At 35.8% G+C, this 27,455-nt stretch overlaps 1 protein-coding gene across 2 annotated transcripts in view; it reads right to left on the bottom strand.

Annotated features, from left to right (window-relative positions):
• Nucleotides 1-27,455, bottom strand: part of LOC145666602 (A disintegrin and metalloproteinase with thrombospondin motifs 7-like) — a 347,276-nt gene that overhangs the window by 263,681 nt on the left and 56,140 nt on the right. For both annotated transcript variants that reach the window (XM_081734010.1, XM_081734009.1), the window contains exon 2: nt 2,161-2,543. In XM_081734010.1, coding sequence (XP_081590136.1) covers nt 2,161-2,543 — 383 coding nt within the window. The remainder of the gene's footprint in view (nt 1-2,160; nt 2,544-27,455) is intronic.

Raw genomic sequence — 27,455 nt, 5'->3', positions numbered from 1 at the left:
TGCAGGAGGCTATATATCTGTATACTTCGAAATATATTGAAGTTTATTTTGCTGCTGGCTATATGTGTATGTAGCCACTTATTCAAGATATATTGAAGTGTATTAAAATCTTGGTGCTTGATGCTTTGTGTAAATATTCCCTTAAGCCCCAGCAGCAGACTAAAATAAAGAATATAGTACATACTACTACTAGTTAAATAATATTCAATAATTAAGATAATTCAAGTGAAAATAGAACAATAGACCTTATCGGTTTCTAAGTAAGCTGCGTCCAGAAGTAAGCCTCATCTTTAAAATTTAATTGCAGAAAGGGTAATTGCAATAATAATAATAGAAATAATAATAATAGAAATAATAATAATAATGTGTTATATCTATAAGAGAAAATTCTCGTCTCACCGAGACGAGGCGAGAGACATGGCAATCCTCAACTCGTTTTCGAGACGAGAATTGAAATGAGACGAGACATTTATCGAGTCTCGTGGGCCACAGATATTCACCGGAGTCTTAGGTCTCAAACACTGATTTTGTATTACATGTTCATAATTTTAAAATATCCATAAGGATAAAGTAATTGTACGAAGACAATGAAGAACATTTATCAACGTTTAAAGGTACACAAGTCATTACATAATATACTCCAATAATAATGATGGTTTAAATATTCTTATATCACACCCTTCGCAGACCGGGAAGGACTCTGATTATATCCATACTAGCAAGAAAAAATCGGTGAGTAACTTTTATGCTTAGACTAAATTTACAAACACAAGACGAAACAAGGGTAGTTTTTCGAGAATCGAGAAATGTTTCTTCCAAAATCGAGACGAGACGAGAAAAGATTTCTACAAAATTTATGAGACGATACGAGAAAACTTTTGTCCTCTAGCCTATTCTCCTGTACAACACTAATGCTAACCATATAGCTATAAAGGAGCTTGACTTATTTTCGTAACAATATAGTAAATTATTTAACACGTATTATCTTTATCATATTCTAATAATATGATATATTGTAAAATTAAGTGCAAACGAAGTAATGATACAGTTCTTTACAATAGCTGAACACTGGGGACAATTATATCCAACTTGCATATGATGTCGATTATTGTGTATCAAGAATAATTACAGAATATACGAATTTTAAAGCATAGGCCAATGTCTTTATTTTGTTTTTAAGTTTGAAATAAAAGAACTCTTTGATTAGTTTCTTTGTAGCTGAATGGTAAGTGTTAACGGCTTTAACGCAGGAAACCCGAACTCTAATCCTGGTAGATGTAAATGCATTTTGAAAGACACACTAAGCTAAGGTAAACGTCTCAGCAGCCTCGGCACGAAAAGATGACGATAAGTTATAAACATTGTTTGAATGCTGCCCATCGCAGATTCATTATTACAAGCCCATGCCTTATTACACTTTATATGTCTGTATTCCCTCATGAGACGAAGTTATGTGTATCTAATTTACCACTGGAATGTGCGTTTGTTTGGATATATCGTCCAAGTACTATTGTTTCTGGAATTTTTAAGCTAAAGATGTTTTTGTAGATTAAAATATTTCACTCTCGTGTTCTGATTATAATATTTACCTTGTAATGGCAAAGATAAACGTTTATCTCTGGTGAGCATTCGATTCCAGTTCGTATGAATTTGCATACGTAAATCAAAGCTAAAATGGACATTCTATTAACTCCCACATTGTAAGTAGTTCCGTAGCTTCTGGGATTCCCATATGATGATGGCCATAATATGTATTTTGTCGTATTCGTAGTTTCTTAGGTGCAAAATCAGGAAGGAGAATTGTGTTAATTGGCTGTGTTGTAGTTTAGTCCTTTTTCAGCATAGATGCTATATGAGACATGGAATCCGAACTATCATTATGCCTTCTAATTTCAATGCTGTCCCACCGGAAATCGAATCCAGGACCCTATACACTAAAAGCGCGTGCGTTAGCAACAAGACCACTGGGAAGGATAGAGGAAGCATGGAAGGAAGATAAAAAAAATATTGTTTTTTTTTCCTTATTTAATTAGGCTGTGCACTAGACCTAGGCAAGGAAGAAAACAACTAAGTTCGCACTTTAGAAAATGTTTCTTCAGTGTAAGCAAATAAACGCAGGCATTACATTTCAAACTTGCCGAGAGAAGAGAAGCTACTTACCAATCCATTGCAAGTAGACATTGCCACCTGTGATCCGGGATGTCCTCGAATCGAACCCTGATAATGACACTGAGTAGAACGAGGTCTTCTTATATGAATATTGGTCATATTAGTATCTAATACATTTTTACGATGTTCAATATACAGCGCCGGTGCCAAAAAATTAACACTAGGCCATAGTTCAATATGGTGTTCTTGTCCTTGAATAGGGAAGCGATAGTGCAATGTGTTGTCTTTGTCATCGAAAGTAACACTCCTTCTTCGTCTCTTGTTGAATGTTTGTTCATGGTGATGCTCAAGATTATAGGTCAAAAATTCACCGCCACTGTTCACTTTACGAGGAATCACTAGATCGTAGTCATCGAGCTCCTTGGTATATAAACCTGTAAAAAGAAAAGGAAGTTGTGTTTAATGAACAAAACTTAGACCAGCGAAATATAAAATAGTTTCTTAGAACATGATTTGAAAATGTAATGATTACTCTCACTCTGACAGGACTTCAAAACAATATCGCTTATTTATTTTAAAATAATGGCTTTATCAGTATAGTATGAGCTTGAAAATAGCCCTAAAGGCTAGGAGTTTTGTGTAAAACTTTGCAGATGAATGTATATATCCTCCTTTAAAGAAGCAATTGTGTCATTTGTTCGTCCCTTATTACCTACAGCAGTGAAAACATTCACCTCTCTTTCCTGAAAACCTGATCATTTTCAGCTGTGTCAGTCTTCCATTAAAGGAGTGATATTTTTAAAAGCTTATAGTTAGTTTCGAAAAAAAAAAAAAAGAAAAAGAAATGAAATGAAATCTTTAAGTTTTACGTCACACGATTATGCTAAAGACGACGATGATATGAGAAATTGATGAATTGGTGGAATGGAGAAAGTGGAAGGAAACAGGAGGACCCCGATAAAAGCCACGAGCACGGTGTTTGTCCACCACAATGTCCACACGGCGCGAGCTGGGATCGAACCAGGTACCCCAAGCACCGGAGGTGAACGCTCTACCACTCAGCCACCGCGCCGCCCAGTTGGTTTCGAAATAAGGAATTCAGCGACATATAGATACCAACTATATATCTATTTACCATGTTAAAAATTAACTTTAGTGCATAGAATGTACCAATGCAATGTTATAAGAAGCTTGGCTAAAAAAAAGATAGCTCGAAACAAGAAAAGTTGCTATAATTCATGTATGGGTGCTAATCTAACATGAGAAATTTTGGTCGTATCCAATGTCGGATTTTTGACTAGATAAGCAAGCAAACTGACTACGGCTGCTAAACTTAGAAGGACCGCAAAAGAAAAAAATTAACATATGGAAAATTCTTTTTTTATCTTACTATTTATACGTTTTACATTTTGTTTGGTTTGGATGAATTAATTGGATGAAATTTTTGTTTTGAACATATAATAATAATAATAATAATAATAATAATAATAATAATAATAATAATAATAATAATAATAATAATAATAATAATAATAATAATAATAATAAACGAAAGTTCAGCCAATTTAAAAATTGAATTTTTGCACCCGTTATTCTCTTGGAGATATTACTGATTCTTAACTAATTTCACTTAACTAATTTAACACTAAAGCAAATCCAAAATTTTATGCTGATATGCATTAAAAGGCATAGAGAATCCGGGAAGTGGAGTCTTTAACAATCCTAGAACAATTAATACACCATTGTGTGTTATGTATGGTATTTGTTTTGTAAAGAGCGGTGTTCTGTTCAAACACATTTGTATAGGCAGATTGCCAAATGGCTGGCGCTTTCTTATTCGGACGAGGAACTCCTGATTGAATTGTTGATCCAACAGTGAGGGCAAGTTGCACGTGGTTCGATCTTTCATTCTACGAGACAGACATCGACAGTGTAGATGCAAATTAAAAACACGCAGACACACAATCATCAATCTTTCTTAAATCTTCCACTTGTATGATTCTCGCCGCTTTCCGTAAATGGAAAATTCATTATTTGCTTCACGGCAAAGAACTATCTACAATAGCTTCATCAAACATAATCCATACGTGACATCACGTATAACTGTCCAACAGCATAGGGTTGTCTTCATAATGTCCTTCAATGCCCCTACACTTCTCGATTTTTTGATAAGGCAGACGATGCTTTACGGTTTGCTAATCAGAACTATGTTTATTTTAAAATACTTTCTTTGTAACATACTATAATTAAACGTCACGACGCACAGTGTACATCCCTGGTGACAGAAAGAATAATAAACATACTGTTCATATTTCTCTCTTCTCTTTCACAGGTGAATAATTGATAACTAAGAGACTATTATGTAGTGATGACTTCACTCCTGAGCAGTGCTGGAAGTTTTCTTAAGTACGTTAGGTCTGAAAAGAACATTCGGAATACCAAATGATTTTTATAAAAGCATTTTTAAAGTCCCTTTACGATTATTATGTCTTACTTTTTATTATAATACGTTTTCACATTCAGTCAGTTCTTGATTAAATCTTAGGAAATGGGATATTGGAAGGTACCTTGCCATCTTATTATACTAATTAATTTATCCTGATTATCTCTATTACAGTCTTAATAATTCGTGAGATGATTTTTTTTAATTGCATTATGGAAGGCAATACTTCCTAACTTTTCTGTTAGAGGCGTCACATAGAAGTATTGAACCGGCATTGAAATAACTGTCTATTGAAGTCACTGTGCCGTCTATTGAAATAATACTTAATATATTTAATTTGGTAAATATCTTGTGAATGATAAAACTTATTGATGTAAAGTCAACAGAATTAACATTCGTTGGGAACTAACTAACTTCTGTGAGAGTTTGGGTGGTACTGTACATTGAGACTAAAATAAAACTGACCCAGAAAAAAGTTTATAATTTCGATACTAAATTTACCCTTGTTAATGAACAGATTTGCCCTTTACAGAAGATTCTGGAAATATCCAGTCGATACAGCATTGTGAGACACACGTAGCAGCTCTAACCGAAAGATGACAGCAATAGCGTTTTCAATACTCTGTAGCTCTTCCAAAGTGTGGGGATTATTTGAGGACACCTGACCTTTCAACTTGCCCCACAGGTAAAAATTACAGGGAAAGAAATCAGGCGATCATGGTAGCCAGGAGATTATACTACCTCTCCTGACTGCCCCTTTCTCGCCGAACAGCTCATGAACTAGTGGCAAAGTTGCAACGTACGTTGTCTCCTGTTGCTCCATCTTGCTGAAAACATCCATATAGTCGTTCATCTTCTGTGGGTTGATCCATAAATGGATTAAATTGATTCTGGTCATTCCGCTGAACATTGACAGTGTGAATACATTTCCAGGCTAGTTATATTTTGACCATCCTATATAAGCAGCAGAGGCTCGATAATTATTTCTATTTTATTTTACAGTAAAGCGATAAAGTAGAGCAAAAATTGCGTATAAATATTGTATTGTCGTTGGGTTGATATTTGAGTATAAAAGTTCAAAGTACTAATTACCAGTGTGGAGTTGCTTGAAATTTAATTCTAACCTAGTTTGATTTGCACAAACTGGAAAACAACATAATAGAAACATTGTAAAAATATCCTATGATCTATCTTGAAGCAATACTTAAATAAAGATAGATAATCTATATGAATAATTCTAATTTAAACATTTTTAACATAACTGTAGACTCTATTCATAGTAAAAAAAAAAAAAAAAAAAAAAGAAAAGAAAAGAAAAGAACAAAGTTGACAAAAGAAAATAAATAAGGAGTACAAGAAACGGGTGAAAAACCTCTTATGGTCGTAATTGCTGCCGAAAAATTTAAGAAATGCTAAGATCAATGGAAGCATAAGTCTGGGCAATTGTGACATATGGAAGCTTAGAATCTAGAAAAACTATAATTGTGGCTGGCGGTGTTCGGAAATAAAGTAGAAAGAAAAATATTCAGAAGAAAAGGAAGTAATCATGATACATTGAATTGATTTTAAGTTCTTTTTCAACATCGAGGATATATGAGGTGGAAGCTACCGTCTAATAGTGGATGCGAATCACTACTCGGGTTTTTCCTCCGAGATACTGTAAGCACCGCCACCATGAATCGAACTACAGACCATGCACATAAAAAGCAAGGAGTTAACCACTTAGCCATAAGGGCACTTCGAATAAATAAGAGAATTAACTTAGGCTAAGTGAAACCTTACAATATGTGCATGCAGTGGCATATTTACGATTTTGTTTCGCGGGGGAGAGGGCTTTACTAACTTTGGTCCTGAAATTGTGAAAATTCTGCAAGATATTTCATTTACTTTAATATAGTAAATAAGATTTCGAGAGGGCTTAAGCTCCGAAGCCCCCCTTAAATACGCCACTGTGTGCACGTCACCAAAAAGTTGGCGAGACACGTGGCTCACATGAAAATATCGTACGTATAGAGCGACTATTACAATATTGGTTGGAATATCATTATTATCTGTTATGCCTTAAGCCACGGCAACTAATGATTACTGTTGGCCCACCGACGCTTGTACTCCTCCGCACAATAGATAACCAATTTTCATAACCTTCACTGTAAAACAACTATATAAAACTACGACATTGCTTTCAATGACAAATATATAATTCAGTTTATCTAATAATAATAATAATAATAATAATAATAATAATAATAATAATAATAATAGACCCTAATAATATAAATACAGAATACTTAATAAAATACTAAAAATACTACATTAAGGCATCCGCGCAGTGATTATGCCGTCAATCAGTGGAGTAACTAACGGCCCTAAGGACCCACAATGGGGGGGGGAGGAGTAAAAGAGATCCATTTAATTTTCGAAGTTTAACTTTATGTTAGGATGTTAAATTATGTGATGTTAAAAAATGTGGGATTACCACTATATCTTGTCTTTTGCCTGTGGTGACGGCAACATCTGAGCGATTATTCAGTAAACTAAAAGCCAACAAAACATACACTGATCAGCCAATACATTATGATCGCTCGCTAGTTTTTGAACGAAATCGATGGGTTGACGTAAAAGCCGCAGTTCACAACAAAACCGCTCGCCATACGCTGACAGAGATCTCACTTGACTAGTCAGTTAGTCAGTATAATGATTGTGGGTTGGATGGGGAATTATAGCACTTATCACATCTTGTTCTTTCTTCAGATTGTCCCTCTGTTTCTTTGATGGTACTTTTCGAACACACAGGCCACACTGTTTCCTTGGGAAAGGTTCAGTAATACTCTTTTCTTTGATGATTGAAGCTGAATATTTCTTCCCAGAATTATTTCCATTGCTGATATTGTTGACTTTTTAGACCGTCTATTTTCAAAGATCTTTCCTCTGTGTGTGGTTTGATGAAAGACTCCAAGCTCTAACAAGAACAATCGGCGTATTTTTCTCTTGTTTTTGATTCATTTTTGGTAGCTCAGTGTGAATAAAGTATAGCTATTTAGGGTATGGAGTATAAAAGGAGTATCAAAAAGCGAAAGTGGTCATCTTCTCATGCCTCGTGTCGATAAATATTGACGAACCATCTGAACGATAACGTCCACACCGCCCTTTGTTTCATTATAATAAAGAATTATCTCAGATTTGTTTAACTCATTTTGACCTACTCGATCATCATAATGCTAGGTAGATAATATAAACATATTTCGTAATTTTTTTAGCGTAACTGCTGTTTTACCAAAAGTAGGATTGGTGAAAGCAAACTTCGATGAATCATCACGATCTCTGGTTTCCTTTAGTTCATTTGGTAAATATTTTCTGTTTAATTGCAGAGTCTCAACGACTGTTAGTTTACTTTCTGTGTAGAGTTCTGCTAATTCAAGTGAAGTGTAATACCGGTTCATCGTAATGTGTTTATCAAGTCCCTCTAATCGGTTCAGTGAGTCTTTTTACCGCTGAATTTGAACCTCTACCTAACTGAGACCTCTCATCTCTTCCTGCTCTGGTACTTTTATCATCAAAGCATATCAACAATAACAGTTCTGTGAATCTGTTCCGACTCACTGGTACGAGGTACACGTTTCCTTCTACTTTCTCAAATCATAAATTAGTTGCTGGTAAGTGTGTGTCTTCGACTGCACCCATAAATATCAAAATACCCAGAAGTGCATAAATATAATTCTTGTTACAAATATCAATGTTCCTTGCACTAGCTTCCGCGTTCATGTAGACTATGTGAGAATTATTTTAACAATTTCAGAAGACATGAACATTCTGAAAGCTTCAGGAATGCTATTTACCCTATCTTCTTTGGTCACCCTTGCACGAGCATATGCTATGTTAGAAATGGATCTTCGGTGTCGTCTTAGTGGTTTTACTACATATTTACGTCTACTTATACAATGGAATTCACCAGTAGAGTCACTACATGTGGAACTGTTACTCTCTTCACTATCATCATATTCACTTTTACATGAAATAGTTTCGTCACATTTCCTCTACGTCACTTACATCATCAGTACCGCTGTCCAGGAGGACATCCTGGACCTTCTCTTCAGTAAGAAATTTGCTGCACATGTTAAATATACACGGTATTTTTATTCACGCTACAATATGCACAAAATGTACTCAAATCCACAGCTACGATGGAAGCACGAGACGTTAATACAGTCAAATGTTCCAAGTGTGACCAGATCATGAACACATTTGAATACAGAAGTTGTAAAATTTCCACTGATAAAGTAAAATATTCTGGTAATCTTTAGTTTGTGTATGACACATCCCAGCGAACCATTTCGATTCAAAGTAAGGTCGAATGCAACTCAATTTAAACAAGCTTTTGCTGAAATTAGCCTTCGTTATTCGTATATTTGTCATTCAAACAAAACTCAGAATTGAAAAACAGAGTTTACAAATTTTTAAATGAAGATTCTTTCAATTTACCCACTTTAAGCTTTATTTGAAGTTTTCAATTAATACTTTTTAAATTTTATTAAATCTGAACTTCGCTTGAAGAAATTTTAAAAAGTTTTATTTATTTTTCCATTGTCAGTTAGATTTGGAATAAAAACTTCAGCTGTAGTTTTTGGAATATAAGTAGTAGTTAGTTAAAGTAAAAACATGAAAGTTTTGGAAATAAAAGGAAAAATCACAATAAGAAAGATGGGTTACACCTATTACCAAGGGGGTTCAAATCATCCCGCACCATCCAAAATATTTTTTTTCTATGAATTCTCAGTTAAGATATTGAGAATAAGATTTACCGTAAATAAAGAAAACACTGAAAGAAACAATGTAAAAATATCTGGGAATTTTGAGAATAACTAATTATAACCTGTAAAAAAAATTGAACTGGGGGAATTGATCCTCCTTGGTATTCTAAGGGTTAAGAATAAACAGTAAAAGCACATTCATGTTCAGCATCATTACGGTACTATTTATTTTCAAACAATTAAATTGAAACAGCACAACTTAAACAGCAAAATTAAATTGTCACAGTATACGTAAATATACAAAAATATTAACGTTGAAATCTAAGTATGGTGACGGCCCTCATATTTCGAAATTCTACAATATCATTAGCATTTAAAGGGGGGAAGATGTCGAAAAGTGAGACGAATATTAATTGGTACAATTTATCCAGCTCAACAAAATGATATTCATAAGTGCAAATCCTCATGCGTAGTTTTCGAGGTAATGGATAAGAACTAATTTCAGTATCAATCTTAAAATTAATGTATTGCGATGAAATTGATAATGAAGCATGCATTTATTAACATCTTCACTCTGGGACGCTAGCAAGATGACAGTAGTACATACGTGGTATCGGTTACTGATAATTATATAGTCTCATTAAGTGTTACGTTTTGATTTATTTTTAACTAAAATAGTGTCCAAATATAAGAGATATCGTATATCAGTCAATAAAACACATGGAGGTGAGCGAAGTAAGATTGTTCAGAGTAAATTCTCATTTGGAGTTTTTTTAAGACAATAAAAAAAGCTAACTTTTGTGGCGTTAAAAAGTGTTCCGTTCGTTGCCAATAAATAACAATTTTCATTTTACTGGAAGAAATTGTAATATATTTATGTATTCTATGTGTAACAAAACACTGTTAACTACTAGATTGTTGTTTGACTTCTAATGACGTCACACATACTCTTTACGCATATAGCTAGCCTACTACTTGAAATTAAATTGTAATAACAATTATTTTTAAATTGCAATTAAATCGTTACAATTGTTTAAATCTGCCAATTTTCTACTCACTGGCGCCATCTATTGGCATTAGGCAATCAGACACTTATTAGTGCCACTGTTAACTATTAGAAATCAGCGTTACTCACAGACTGAGACATTTTCTCTTTGTAATAAGGATTTGGAGATACTATCTGGCTCACTTTCAAAATTTTTAAAGTTCTTCGTTGTCTTTATGTCATACTATCTGGCTCACTTCCAAAATTTTTAAAGTTCTTCGTTGTCTTTATGTCATACTATCTGGCTCACTTTCAAAATTTTTAAAGTTCTTCGTTGTCTTTATGTCATACTATCTGGCTCACTTTCAAAATTTTTAAAGTTCTTCGTTGTATTTATATCATTTAGTACTTTTTTAAAGTTAGGGTGACTGTAGCATAGAGCCTTAAGGATTTTTTAATATGTTACGGGGCCTGAAATATTATCATGATTTGCCAGAAGGATCGAATTACAGCACTCGACTACAGGCATTTGCAAGAAGACCATGAAATAATAAAAGTGCACCGCATACTGGAAACTTGTTGTGTATATCTCTTGGATCCAGTCGCAAATAGCCGTGATAATGAAGGTGAATCTTAAGGCGCCACTAAGTTATTCTTGTCTTTCCCATGAAATGAACTGGCATTTAAATAATTTAATTGGATAAGCTTCTCTTTACTCAACTTACGTGTTCGTTTGCCTGGATACTCTTCCGAGATGCCTGAGCTTTTCATCAAATTTGACTTAGTTATTAGAGAGTAAGCACTGAGTATCGTAAAATGTTGCAAGTTCCCATCGGACATACCATCTATATATATAAAAGAGAACGCACAAATCCTTTGTGAACTCATCACGCTAATACGGCTGAACCAATTTCTTTCATTTTTGGGGGGTTATTATGATTTGGACCCTAGATGGTTTTTATCATATCACTTTAATTTTTAATTACCAGTGTCTTGAGATAATTGACCATTCAAGTGTCCATACGTACAAATCCTTTGTTATTAGTTCATCATAGGTAAAAATAAACGTATTTATATGCAACCCGCATGACCATGTGACTCGGCGGGTTAACATAAATGACAGGCGCTATAATGTTAACATTTACTGCAATCTACTATGGTTTTTATCATATCACTTGAAAGCGAAAAAGTAAAAATTATCTAAGTAACAAAGTTTATTGCGTTCCGGGGTGACCGCAGCGAAGCGGGGCGGGTTAACATAAATGACAGGCGATATAATGTTAACATTTACTGCAATCTTCTATGGTTTTTATCATATCACTTGAAAGCGAAAAAGTAAAAATTATCTAAGTAACAACGTTTATTGCGTTCCGGGGTGACCGCAGCGAAGCGGGGTGAACGCTGCTAGTTGAGAAATAATTACCGAAAAACGGGATGCCCATAGACTTAACCTAGAAAAAGCATTTGACGCGCAAATTCTCATTGTAAACAATGGAAAATAGAATTTTCAACATTGGAAATGAACATTTGGTTTTTGTTATGCAAAGATAATTTTTCAAAGCGATTATGCTTTTCGCTGGCATGCCAAATTAAACTATTTACAATATCGTGTTCGTTCACGAAAACAATTGACGCACTAAAGAATTCTATGAATAAATCAATAAAATTCGATCGCTTCACTCCAAATTTGCAATTATTGCCTTCCTAGTTTTATAAATTTGTTTTTCAAATCTACTTAAGTATCCCTGACTTCGTGATTTTTTTGATACATAATTTTAATACCTATGACTGATTTTTAATTTATGTAATACTAAATTTTTGTATGATGTACGTAAATTAATTTCGAAAAGGCAAAGGACATATAAGTAAATTTTGAAGAAAAAATAAATAAAATCAAAACTTTAAGATGTCGCTTCATTTCAGAGAGAAGAGGATATTTCCCTATATAAATCAATGGTTAGAACAAACAAAAATAGCGCAGGCATTCATTTCGTTAAACCCTGAACGATCAAAACTCAACTAATGAAGTTTATTGTTAGTACATGCTTAAAAATGTTTTCTTACCGCGATTGTTCTAAATTAAACTAAAAAAATTGGTTTACCAAAACTACTGGACGGTGTTATGCATCAATTAACCAAGCGCCATTTTCTGATTTTCGAGATTTTTACATCAGTGTGTACGAGACAATGTAAAGAATGTTATATATATATATATATATATATATATATATATATATATATATATATATATATATATATATATATATATATATATTGTTTGAAAGCCTGCTATTTGCTTAAATGTTCAGGAAAACCTATTCGACCAAGCGTCAAGAAGTGGATCGAAATGGTGAAATGGTAACATGATTCTGTTTCCTTCAATACCTCAGAACCATGTTTTGGCGCTTGGTCAATTGATGTATAACACCGTCCCCCGTCTGTCCGTATCCGTCTGGGAGACCAAAAAAAAAAAGCTCAAGAACTCTTTACTTGATGGATCATCATCAATTTTCGCCAGGATGTACAGGATAAGGGGTTAAGATTCAAGTTCGTTAATGGAGCTAATATTTATACCGGAAGTGGTAGAAATAAACTATTTCCGGTTTTAACGTTGATTGCTATAGAGTAAAAGTTGTAATAGATAATGTGAAGTGGCTCTTTGCAATCGAGTAAATGTCCCCAGAATCGAGTAAGAGTCCTTAACTCTGTACTAAACCAGAAATAATAGAAATCCATTACAACTTCCGGTTTCAATATTGATCTATGTAGACCAGAAAGATAAGGAATAGCAAGAAGTGTTTTTTAAATCGTTTTTGCGCTCTAAGAATAAGTACCGTTTCCTGTCTTAATACTTTATTTAAACGGCAAATGGAAGAAATCATACACTTACGGTTTTAACGGTAATCGCCATAGAGTAAAAATGGTAATTGATAGATAGAGAGAAGGGGTTTTCTGCAATTAAGTATCTCAAGAATATATTCCATCTCCATTTTAATATTTCTATTAAAACATGAAGTGGTACAAATATACTACTATTTCCGGTTTCAATATTAATTGAAAAAATTACACATACAAATTAAACTTCTTCACGTGGTGTACACAATACGGCAATTTATTTTAATCATATTCAGAGCCGGCTGTATGCAATTTGCTGCCCCGTGCAATGGCATCGTTTCTGGCCAACTTTCTCTAGAAAGAAAAAAAAATTAACCCTTTTCGGATCCTTGGCTTTTTGGGCTATTTTTTAGACTTTCAGTCAAGCAGCCACTGTATCGTCACTATTTATCCTAGGATCATGGTTCATACCTTATTCTCTTCAAAATAGAGCTGGCTTTCAAATGGTACCACTTGCATGCTCATACCATATACCAGAAGCGGGAAAAAATGTCAAAGTGAAAGTTTCGGAGGGAAAATTTTTTTCTCGAATTTGGCCCCCCTGGACCCCCCTGTGTGAACGTAGCCATCTAAAAAAATCTGAGAAATAGTATTTGGTATACTGAACGTGTGTGCCAAATTTCAAGTTTCTATCTTGAATAGTAAGGGAGGGAGAAATTTTATCAAAATTTCCCACAATGCCCCAAATTACCACAAAACACTATGATCTCAGGGAAAAAAATTCCTGAGACATCCCTAATTACCTTAGGACTATAATCCGCCAATCATTCTCTTCAGAATAGAACTGTCTTTCAGGCGGTACCATTCACATGTCTCCATCATGTATCTAAGGCGGGAAATTGCAGAAAAAAGGGATTTTTTGGTCTAAACTTGCCTTTTTTCAACTTTTAGCCCCTCTGGACCCCCCCTGTTTTAACGCAGAAATCTGAAAAAAAATCCGTTAACTACCACTCGGTGGACTGAATGTTTGTGCACAATTTCAATCTTCTAGGTGCAAAAATAGACCCGCCAGAAAAAAAATCAGAAATTTCCCCATGTTACCCTATACAGAAGTATATTTTGAAAAAAATTCACTGAGGCGTCTCTAATTACCCTAGAATAATAATTCGACCGTCATTCTCTTCAGAATGGAACTGCCTTTCAGACGATATGACTCACGTGTCTCCATCATGTATGTGAGGCGGGAAAATCCTGAAAAACGGGATTTTTTGGTCTAAAAATCCCTTTTTTAAGTTTTTTCCCCTCTAGACCCCCTCTGTTTTAATGCAGAGATCTGAAAAAATCTGATAAATACTACTAGGTAGGCTGAATGTTTGTGCACAATTTCAATGTTCTAGGTGCAAAAGTAAGCCCGCCAAAAAAAAATATATATATATACCCACCATGTCCCATTTTTCCCTATATAGAAGTATATTTTTCAAAAATCCCTGAGACGTCCCTAATTACCCTAGGACAATGATTCGACCGTCATTCTCTTCAGAATAGATCTGCCTTTCAGACGGTATGACTCAAGTGTCCACATCATGTATGTGAGGCGGGAAAATGACGAAAAACGGGATTTTGGGGGTAAAAATATCCCTTTTTTCGCCCCTTTGTCCCTCTGGTTCCCCCCTTATTTTAGCACTGACATCGGAACAAAAAATCTGGTAAATACTACTCGGTGGACTGAATGTTTGTGCAAAATTTCAATCTTCTACGTAGAAAAATAAGCCCGCCAAAAAATATTGAACATACGCTTAGAAAATGAGAAAAGAAATTTTTGACTTATGACGTCATCACCTCCTATGTCTGGACGCAGGACGGTCTGAAACCATACGTAATGTCTTCTACAAGGCCTCTGGACTTGAAAAAAAAACGGATGAAAAAGCTCAAATAGAAGAGAAATAACGCAATGTACCATGAAAAATGCGTATGGTACAAATTGTACCATAGGATCCGGAAGGGGTTAAAAGCCACGATTTTAAGTATGCTAACCCCTTATTAACAACAAAAGGAAGGGTAATAGTACTCGCACTCAGAAAGTCCTAAACACTACATATACAATGTGGTTGTGTCTACTTTTTCTTTAAATAGTAATCTATTATGTTAGAGAAAGATAAAACAAACACATCTGCAGAGGAAATATGGCAAACCTTTTTTTTTTTATATATATATAGAATTCAATATCGAGCTTCAATCTCAATATAATCAGTTTGTAATTCCAGTGCAATTCCAGTGTAGCTCTTTTATCTTTATTGATTTGTCTTCCACATCTATTAATTTTTTTAAAGAAAAAAATGTTTCCACCTTCGATGATGAGAAATGTGTTTATGACGAAGAGAAGGCTAGTTTTCCTGTCAATACTGTGATAATTAACTAAATGTAGCAGGCGTTCACTACTGTTCGAGAATTCAATTCTTGTGTTTGACAACAATTAAGCAATTCAAGCTGGGATTTGTTTGACCATTTACTTTAGCACTGTCCATATGATCTTAAACTAATGTGAACTAAACATGATTTCTGGATGTAGTATTCATAGGTCAGCTTAGTAAATTTAACTACCATCATCATGACGTCTGTCTATAACAAGAATATTTATTTTAAATAATATAGTTAGATAGATCTTGCAGCTCCTCGAAGCTTGCCACCCCGTCCCCTTGCAAATGTAGTTGTTGCACATACGGCATGGCCGGCCTTGATCATACTGTATCCAAAACATGAAATTGAAAAAGGAAAATTTTAGAACCAAAATTCCGCAGTTACGTATATGTTTCTTTCTCAAAAACATTGAAAATTTACATTGACGAGGTGTGTTTTTACATTTCACTTTCGGAATGTTAAAGATGTGCCCTCAATTCTCAAAAGGATGGAAATCGTCGATTAGGAAACTCAATGTTTCTATAAATAAGAAAAACAATCTTAAGAAAGATTTGCTTCATGAAAAATGGAAATATTTTCGCTTTTTTCCTTTCGTTTGCTTAATGAATTCCCTCTTAGCACTCAACACACCATTACAAACATAGCTTAACGGTAGCTTTGACATTCAACTTGCTATATTTTATTCAAAGTGTTGACTTCTTTCAAAATATTTGAACATGTTTTTCTTATTACTTGAAAAATGCGTCAATTTATCACTAAACAATGTAAAACAAGTTACCTTAAACTCACAAATCTTCCTCTACATAAATTTACAGATGTTTCTTTCATTCGTTTTGAATTTTAGCATCCGCTTAATATAACATAGTCAAGCACGCCCGTTAGATTAGAACTTGTTGTTGACAACTTCGCAATGTTGCCAGCTCGTTGCCCTTGGATCACCTCCTTTTGCTGCCAAAAAAATCTCTTTTTTACAGAAGAAAATTGGGTATAGTCCCAGTGGATCTCTTCAGTGGCACTTTCTTGACTAAAATTAACTTTGCTCTGAAGCTGTTTTATGTTTCTATTTTGTGGTTAAGATTGTGAGTGGACGTTGCTGAAACAAAGTAGGAAAAGACCAAGAATACTTGATTTTTCTTGTTTTTTCCTTAATGAAGATTCTTTTTAGTTTTCCTTTTTTTTCTTTTTGCTTTCATGTTCTGTCGGCCTGTCGTTTGATACAAACTTACTCTGTTATCCATCAGCGTAAAGAAGACTTGATTGGTTTCTGTTTTAACAGGCTGAAGAAAATTCCACGTGGTAGTACTTAACCCGGTTGTTTTTGCAGTGTAGCCAGCATATGAATATTATTACACTGATGTTTAATCAATAAGATTATTATACGAGTGAATTTATTTGGTACATTTTCATTATGAGAAACCTAATAATTTATTTATAAATTATATATATATATATATATATATATATATATATATATATATATATATTAGGTGTGTTAGTTGAAATTTGCCGGTTTTTTCGAGAAAGAAAACACTTAATATTCAGGGAATCTCACAATTTCTTTATTCAAAATAATGACAATTGGATTCTACACACTTTGCCCATCTTTTAGGCAAATCATGGATACCATCCCAAAAAAACTTTTCCTCTTTCGAGCCAAACCATTCCACGAGCCATTTTTCGACGTCTTCAAAATTAGTGAAGCGCTGCTCTGCAAGTGAGTGTCCCATCGAGGCGAAAAGGTGATGGTCCGACGGAGCGAGGTCTGGAGAGTACGGCGGATGCGGTAATATTTCCCAATTAAGTGTTTTTAATGTGTCCTGCACCAGTTTAGCGGTATGAGACGGCGCGTTGTTATGTTGCATGATAACCTTGCCATGTCTTTGGGTCCATTCCGGCCGTTTTTCGATCAACGTATGATTCAAATTAATAATTTGTTGTCTGTAGCGATCCGTATTCACTGTTTCACCAGGTCTTAATAACTCGTAGTACACCACACCACACTGGTCCCACCAAACACAGAGCATTGTCTTACGGCCAAAGCGATTTGGCCTTGCCGTCGATGGGCCGGCTTCACCAGGTGCAAGCCATGATTTTTTTTCGCTTCGGGTTCTCAAAATAAATCCATTTTTCGTCCCCGTGACAATTCGATGCAAAAATGATTTCCTTTCGAACCGTTGAAGCAGGATTTCACACACGGTTTTTCGCTTTTCCATTTGTCTATCAGTCAGTTGGTGTGGCACCCATTTTCCATACTTCTGGATCTTTCCCATGGCTTTTAAACGTTGGGAAATTGCTCCTCGAGTCACATTTAGTGTTTGTGCTAATGTTGCTTGCGATTGGGTTGGGTCTTCATCTAATAACGCCTGCAATCCCTCGTCTTTGAACTTTTTCGTTGCATCGGGATGTTCCTGGTCTGTCAAATCGAAATCTCCACTTTTAAATTGACGAAACCATGTCTCGCATGTTCTAATCACTGGAGCATGTTCACCGTAGGTTTCTACCAGCAACCGATGAGCTTCAGCTGCTTTTTTCTTTTGATGAAATAAGAACAGCAATGCATGCCGCAAATGCGATTTGCTTGGAACGAAACTCGCCATATTCACTGAGGTACTCTGACGCTATTCTGTTGGCCGAATGTGACTTGTGTATTTTTGAAGGTTAATGTTTACAGCAACAAATGACGTACATGCCGCATCATAGAAATGTATACATATTGCTAGAGACATCTAACGGTAAAACCGGCAAACTTCAACTAACACACCATGGTAACACACCAGGGACTCGCCCATGTGTGGTCTGTCCCCCAAAACTTCGTAACTCAACTTACATTTGTACACTTTCTTAATAAAATTATACTTGTTTAGTAGATAAATTATTGATGTAGCATGAAGATTTAATCTTACACATCATCTGTGTTCTTTCTCTTCTTACATTCTATCATTTTCTTCTGAAAATATAGATGGAAGTACTTTTTTTTATTTAATTAGTTGTCCTTCGGGTGCAGAATAATACCCGTTCAATACTACATAGTGGCTTGTAGTCAGTGGCGTAGAGAAAGGGGGCCCGGAGGGGCCGGGCCCCCCCAAAGAGGTCCGACAATGTACGTTGGTACTTTGATGTTTGTAATTTTTTATATATTTTTATGTTTATATATTTTTTGTTTGTAATTTTTCTATATGTACCTATAACAGCACTTTCCCCCCCCCCAAACACACATCCTGGCTACGCCTTGCTGATTGGACTCCCATCAAACCTTAGATCCTTACCAACAAAAATTTATGGGTGTGCACCTGTACCATATTGTCTTGTGATAAAAATAACTTGGATTTCATTTCCAGTGACAGTCATTATGGTTGAGAGTCTTCTAGTTTCCCCTTATGTATTGCTGATGGCCGGTACAAATTGACCCATGTTGCTTTCAACACATATTTTTAGTGTCTCGTGTAAGAGTTCAGAAGGAAACATCCATTAGAATTTGTCGTTTTAAAAGGAACATGAGCGGGGAAAAAATGTTACTTTTCTATTCTTGTGAATAGATCAGAATAAAATAACTTGTAACATAATGTTGGACACAATCAAGAAAATTTAGAGGGCGTCATGAACTAGGGGAACGAACATCCCTGTCAATAGGATCAAATATTCTCTGGCCCAATTCATCTTTTATTACCTAGTAGTAGAGGTCTAAAGAACTACAATATACCTATAATATTGATATGAGTATATTCAGACTAAACTCGCATCATAAAATTATCTATGCCTTTGAGTGGCAGATTACAGTACATCTGCAACCGTAGCGTTTGTGAAGAGTAGTCCGAAGATCGCCACTTCTCGGACAACACTAAGTAAGACCCTCCGCATACTGGATAATTTTTGTCGGGTAACTGTTGTATCAACCTGGCTAAATGCGTTGAGTCTTATGGGAGCGTACACACTACGGCAACAGAGACAGAAAAGTCACCGAGGTGCAGGGGTGTTCCAAGAACCGGTTAACCGGTTTCAATGCGGTTTGGGAACGGTTTGGTTCGGTACAGTTTGGGAACGGTTCGGTTCGGTACGGTTTAGAATCGGTTCAGTTCGGTTTGGGAAATATTCGGTTCGGTACGGTTTGGGATCGGTTTGGTTCGGTTTGGGAACGGTTCGCTTTGATTTTGAAACGGTTCGGTTTGTAGAATACTTCGGTTCGGTTTAAGAACTGCTGTGTTCTTTTTGAGGACTGTTTTGTTCGGTTTCAGTTTAATATTTGAAATCGACAGAAATGCAGTTTGCGTTATTAGGAACCGTCCTCTCAAACATTATAATAAGGCTGAATGTTATGTTTTTCGGTATAACTTTATTCAGATTAAAATTATTTCGATATTATTGAAACAATTGAGGGTTTGTGCTGTGTGAGCATTTTTACTGATGCTTTGGATTTTAGAATAAAACTCTTAATCTTAATATCAGTTGAAAGACAACTTTATGCCATGAGCGGATTTAGGAGATATCATTGTTAGGGAGGGGTTAGTTAGTTCGAAGGGTGGATGCTATTCCAGGAGAAGCTACGTTTAGGAGGAAATATTAAACACATTTTGAAATGACTAGGGGGGCATGCTTTACGTCCTGTATGTGCAATATATCGTGGTGCAATATTATCAGGTAACCAAGAAAATTCATGCTGTTTTTGAGAACAGTTACTTTTGTCGCGTTAGTGTGGTCAAATTGATTCTGATGACGTTACACAGTATGGCGCTAAATTCGTTCTCCAGAATCACTGTCCAGAATCGAAGATAGCGAGATTGCAACTTAGTGCAACTGTTCTGTCAGAACATGATATTTGTGTATACCGATTAACAAATGTACAAAACCCACATCGTGACAGAGAAGATACCACACCCAGAGCCGTAGCTATACGGGGGGGGGGGGGGGGGACGATAGTAGCAAGAGTGCGCCGAACAAGCAATAAGCAATAAGAAAAAAGAAGTGTTGAAAATGAGTAAACAATGTGGTGTCCCGTAAAAGTATTGGCGCCCTATTAAATCAATATTGTTATCGGTTTGCAAAGAAATAGATTTGTTAAAAATTTTCTTGCTCGCAATCCAAACGTTTCAGTAAGACTCACAAGAAGTTTTTACTTATTACTTAAAGAAAGTTATTATGATTTGTTAATAACGATGTGATATACAAGGCGCAGAGTATTGACTTACATTGTACGTAGGAGCGTTTTCAAAATCAGAAATGGTCAAAGTCTGAAATACACCGTATGTGTTTGGTGTTTTGATGATGATGAGTCTGGTTAGTTAATCACACTTTTCTAATGGCATTAATCACGACGGTGAGAATGAAAGTACGGAAAATGAGAGAAATGAAAACACACATGTAAGCTGCTATTTGGGCAGGAATATTAAAAGTGAAGATAAACAAGGGGAATAATTACATTTTTAAATTTGAAGCAGTTGTAGAATAGGGGCTTAACAGGTCAGAACTTAACATAACGAATTTCATCTTTTTCAAAGACTGATCACTACCAGTGATTTTTTTTTTTATTCCGTTAACATATCAAATGCTTCCTGTTTGAAGGAATTTATTGGGGTCATTTCTCCATGAAATACTTGTATTGTCAGGATTTTTTTTTTTTTGTGCATACATGGTATCTAGTTGTCTGATAGTTTTATCTATCTACATACATACAAAAGATATACAAACATACATATTAATCAAGAGCGCAGAAATATAACTTTTTTTCCCCTCCGTAGTAGAGTAGGAATCGCAAGATCGTATAAAAAGCGAGAGTAGGGACGCATGCTGTTGTCCACTCAATTTACGTTATACAATGTTCGGGAATCTCTAACGTCCATTGGAGAATCCCTTGCGACGCCACTGCACAAATTTAAAGACTGCATATTTGGATAAAGCAGGTTAGGATCCTTTGACGATATTATGCCGCATCAAGCCTACGATCTGTAGTTTGTGCAATATTTAACTCCAAAGTTTGTATTTCCACGCTTTCGGTAGCCTATAACACGTAAACGACGCACTTTTCGCCCCATGTTTATTGGAACTTTTTGTTTGTTTTGGTGTCAGGAATCACTCCTCTGCTTTTGTACAACGAATTTAGCGTCATACTGTATGCTTACATTCCCTTCAAATTTATTTAAATAGTTTTTCAGTGCAACGCACGTTTCGCTATCGGTTTTGTAGGAAGCGAAATCTTCGAAAGAGCATGTTGTCCTTGGAAAGGGAGATTTTGAGGCATATTTTGCTTTACGAGTACAAATTAGGAAACAGATCTCCTTCGTGAGTAAGCGGTTAGCGTACGCGCCTTTGGAGTGGGAGACCCGGGTTCAATTCCCGGTGGAACTCATGTGGTTCGGATTCCACGTTAATCAGTAGGTCCACGTCTCGTATAGCCTCGCTGCTGAACGGGACGTTAAACTCAAAATCAAGTCAACAAATTAGGAAACAAAAATGGAAAGGCCGCTAGAAGAATATGCTTCGAGTTTAGAGGGACGTCAGTGAGTAAACGAATTGCTCAGAAGAGATCCATCTGCTTTTCTTCCGAGTTGAGTTGTTTTTGAGTTTAACGTCTCTTTCAGCAGCGAGACTAATGGTGGAACTACTGATTAAGCTGGAATCCGACCCACATGAGTTCCCGCCGAGAATCGAATCCAGGTCTCCCACGCCAAAGACGCGTACGCTAACCGCTTAGCCACGAATGAGCTCTGTCTTTCTTCCGGGACAAGAGCCTTGAAGACAAGCATCCTGTTGGTCGTCCATTCACCCTCGACAAAGTCCAGCTGGAAGAGGAAATCAGCAGAATCTTCATCAAACTTTACAGGAGCTATCACAAAGGATTGGAGTATCTGATGAAAGCTTTTGATCATATCTTCATGATCTTGAGATGACATGAAAGCAAAGCAAATGAGTTTCTCATGTCCTGTCCGAGGGAAACATGCTCAACTCTTAAACATCTGCTTGTCGTTGCCGTCGCGCCATAATAAAGCCTCGTTCCTGGACCAAATCTTGTCATACAGTATAACGTAAAATTGATCATGTATGATAACTGGAAGAGGAAACATAACTGGACGACTTCAGGTTCGGTCTTAGTGGCTGCTAAACCGGACATTCAACAAAAGAAGGTGATACTATGTGTTTGGTGGACCAGCGTGAATATCTAGAAAGCGGAAAACCAAAACAGCTGAAGTCTACTCGTCACAATTGCCAAGAGTTTCAGCTGCATTGGTCCAGAAGTAGCCAGCACTGGTCAACAGAAGAGGAGTTCTTCTTCTTCACGATCTTGCCAAACCTCATACAGCAAATGCAACTAAAGACGTTATCAAAACATTGGGCTGGAAAGTTCTGCCTCATCCACCCTATTTCTCGGACATCGCTCCATCGGACTATTACCTGCTTTTGGCCATGGATAAACACTTGAGGAAACAGAAGTTCCGAAAACTCGACGATATCACAGAGGCTATATCACAATTTCTGGACTCCAGAAAAAAAAAAAAAGATTTTTTCCCCAAAAAGGCGTTTATAAGCTTGTGTCTCGTTGGAAACATGTCATTAAAGCCAAAGAATAAAATTGGTGTTTAAGATTTTTGTGAGACGTGTTGAAGTGACGAAAACCTCATGAACTGTCTTTGTTACTTGATATAATACAGGGAAAAGGAAAGATAAGTATTTTTGAGTAAAGACTGACTTGTTTCTTATCTATTGATACTTTATTATGGGAATCGTATACTCATGCTCATCGACTGAGGTAGTTGAAAACTACTTTACTTTAACAGTACTAAATCATATTATAGTACGAAGGAAATATTACCGCACAATGGAAATATTACAGTTATACTATTTAAGCGAGTACTAAAACTACCTAAAATTTAACAATTTGTATTACTCCTTTGAATAATAGGATATCTACCTACAAATTTCTTATTTCTAGGTACTCTGGGGTTTCAGGTTTGCCATTCTGATTGTGAAAAACCTCCGCAGTCCACTCTTTGGGAATTTCACAGGCACATTATGATAATCCACACCTTTGAGCAATAGGCTATCAGTTTATCAAACTTCATCTTCCTAGAACTTAGGCATATTGTTCCCTAGATAAAGGACAGTGGGAAAGACCGTTATTTAATTTTCAAATATGAATATGCATCAAACACTAACCCTAACAAAAACCATGAAAATAAACTTAATATTATCATTACGTACAATATAATTCTGTAAATTGTTATTGTTTGGATCAATATCAACTCGCATATAACAGTACAATTTTTAATACAAAATTATGATCCACAATGGTCCAATATAGTTTGTTTATACGTGAAAATTTTGGCACGTAAAAATATTTTATTATACACAAATCTGCTAACTGGTCGTATATTACGAGTGAGTTAAAAAATAAATTCAGCTCCATTGGGACACATCTGAATTCGCTTTGACGGAGTTTGCTTAAGTTTTGGTTAGCCAATAGTAAACGAAACCACGTTTCAATCCCTTTAGCTCGGTTCGACGTCAGTTTAATTCGTCGAAGTTCTACCGACAGTTCTGAACGGTATGGTTCGGTTCGGTTTGAGAAAGATTCGGTTCGGTTTGTGAACGGTTCGGTTTGGGATCAGTTCGGTTCGGTTCGGTTTGGGATCGGTTCGGTTCGGTTTGGTAACGGTCCGGTTTCGGTTAACCGTTTCAAACCGGTTTAAGTGGCAAACCGAAACCGCGGTTTACGTTTTCAGGAGGTGTCTCCAGGCAGGGGGACAGCTCGGAGACCGAACAGTTACGTAACAGCTCAAATGATAACGTATTATGGGTAACTTTCTAATATACAGAAGATATCTACTTCAAGCTCTGCCTCTACTGTCGTTCTTGTTTTTTGAAGGAGAATCCAAAATTTATTGATACACTCTGTACTGCAAGAGAATTACCAAAAAAAAAAAAAGTTTGTGTAGCATTCTCGACTTACTTGAGAGAATGTGCAACATTCTAAGAATACTTTTGTTTATGTGTTGTTGTTTACTCGAGGTCGTGGCAACTAAATACTATTTCTTTTTGCTACGCTTGTGTGCACTTGAACGCTTCACTGCAGTAGGGCACTGTGCCAAGATTGTTCTTCCTTTACCCCCAACAAGCAACTTTAGTTGTTTCGGGCAAAACATAAAAGACTATCACATAATCCCTTATTTTTTTACCTTTCTCCTCCTTCTGTTCCGGTTCAAACTTGTAAAGACACAGCTTCGTTGGATTCTTGTTTACTACTATTTTATATTTAACAGGACAGTTCACATATTTCTGTCTTGGCAATTTGTTTACGGGGAGGGGGGTCGACGAATAATAGATGGCAACAGGCGCTGTCTGGTTTCACTTTAAACTCCGCAGGTGAAACAAGTTAATTTACTACCTTTATCAAAATACTTTCTAGCGCTCGAAGTGGATTAACAAAGTTTAAGCTTATATTCATCCATTATTTGTTGCCCTTTTTTGTCTGGAATTGAAGAGTAATAAAGGAATATAGCTATTTCTTAGAAAATATTTATTTAGGAAAACAGAAAAAAAATATTTTTTTAAAAAAATAGTAGGCCGTCTAGTTGTAGATTAGGTAAACTAAGGAAGCGGAACTGGCAGGTTACGCCCCAGACCCGTAGCCAGAACACTACGACAGAGGAGCTCAGATCATTTCTGGGGGGATAATTTGAGTTCACCTTACATTAATACATACTTACAAATAAACAACTGCAAGTTTCAGCGGAGACCAGTACCCTGGCCACCCTCTAGCTATGGGTCTGCTACAGTGGCGAAGAGTGATATTTTGAAGAGGGCCCAATGTTTTACTACTGCTACTACTACTACTACTACTACTACTACTACTACTACTACTTCTACTACTGCTACTACTGCTACTACTACTACTACTACTACTACTACTACTAAAAATAATAATAATAATAATAATAATAATAATAATAATAATAATAATAATAATAATAATAATAATATAAAATGAAACAGACATAAATATTTTATACAGAAACACAAGAAGATAAATTCACATAAGTTTAACGTAATTGTAGTCCATCGACAGCACTTATTGGATTCGTATCTCACTTTTCATAATGAAATTCATGTTTGTGACTCATAGCAGATCTTAATTCGCCGTAATGCAGTTTAATTGTTTTAATTGGACGTGATCGGCTGGGGAAGATGGACTATCACATTATTTGCGCTTCACAAGTAACATATATTGTTTAGTTTACTTGTACTGAAACAAACTCTACTTATAAAATTTCGTATTTAATTATATTGTTCAAAACACATGACAAGCATTCAATCGTCATTTTGTGTCACTTAATTCCCCTTTAAAAATAGAATCAGACTTAAATATTTTTTCATACGCTGTTCTTTATTTCAACAACTACAAATAATTTTTTTGTACCAATGCATGCAGAACTCCCTTGCCCTCTGTTTGTTCTATTTTCAACACAGGCGTTGATCTTTGTTCCTTAATAGCGCATTAATTTTCAAAAGACCACTGACATAGAAGATTCTATGTTCATATTCTCCACTTACGGACATTTTCTCCCATTCGCTTTTGCAAATGTAAGAAACAAATGTCACTCACAATATCTCAAGAACACACACTCTACTCAATTCTAATGAGCTCAACGAGTCTGATTTCGTACATGTTTGTGCTGGCGTAACGGAATAAAGGGGCCTTAGTTTGCGATAATTGGCGTGACACCTTTAGAATTGCTTGTTCCAGCTTTTGCATTGCGTTAGAATCAGCAAAATTAAGCAAAGTTGGTACAGAATGTGGCCCATGTTCTCTATGGGAGTTCTTAAGTTGACATAACCACAGCAACAGGACATGACGTCACTTAATGTCGTCACTACCCTGGAGCACTTAATGCGCAGTGTATCCATAAGCAAGGCAGCTCGTTGACAGTATTACTGCTGAGATAATATGCCAAGATGGATTATAATTTAAGACATACCTGGAATTTGTTCGTATACTGGTGGACAATAAAAAACACATTATGTTGTTACATCGGTTGTGTGAGTTGCGTTTTACATTCACCAAACGAACAAGATTATACACAAACAATGCACTGAATAATGCGTAAACAATTGCGGCTTGTCCCATCAAAGGCGGGAAGAACGCCGGGATTTTTTTTTTTAATTTCATTTCGTGCTGCGCACTGATACGTGTATCAAGATTGAAATTTCAGGTTTCCTCAGTTATGTTCTATTTTATAAGTGTACTGACATTTATGATATATCAATTTATTTTAGCACCAAATGAACTCTTGTAGGTTTAGTAAGTGTTTTGGAGTGGCAGAAACGGGATTAAGAATACGTAGACATTTTTAAAATTACAATTTACAGGTAAAAGGTGTTAATTCAAAACAAAAGACAAATGTTTAGGGAATTTATTTATGAAGGCGCAGAATATGTAAGTCATCTGTGAACATAGATACAGCAATAAGATGTTGCTTTAATTCTATGAAACTCTCCATAAGGGCGTTATTCCAGGGCTGCAAACTAATGTACAAGGGACTTCAAATATGACTATTTCGCTGCCTGAACCTACCCTAACCTAACCCGAACTACTGCTACTCTACTACTACTAGTATACTATTATTATTACTACTGCTCAACTACTACCATTACTGCCTTACTATACTACTACTACTACTGCTACTAGCCTTATTATACTATCATTGCTACTACCAGGGCCGAAACCAGCTACAAAGGTTTGGGAGGACTGTGAATATGTTACAAGGGGCCAAGTCTTTAAAATTATCTTATAAATATCTAAATTGTGTTTTTTGTATTAATAAAATTTTGTATTGAAGTCTGGAGGGGCCACAAAAAGTTTAAAGGGACTTGGCCCCCCTCTGGTTGCGGGCCTGGCTACTACTAAACTACTACTCTACTACTACTGCCT

This window comes from Thermobia domestica, chromosome 12 (genome assembly GCF_964235325.1).
Source record: "Thermobia domestica chromosome 12, izTheDome1.hap1.1, whole genome shotgun sequence".
In the NCBI taxonomy this organism is placed as follows: Eukaryota; Metazoa; Arthropoda; class Insecta; order Zygentoma; family Lepismatidae; genus Thermobia; species Thermobia domestica.
Note: the sequence above shows the minus strand (reverse complement) of the source record. Positions and strands in the feature narration are given on the sequence as shown.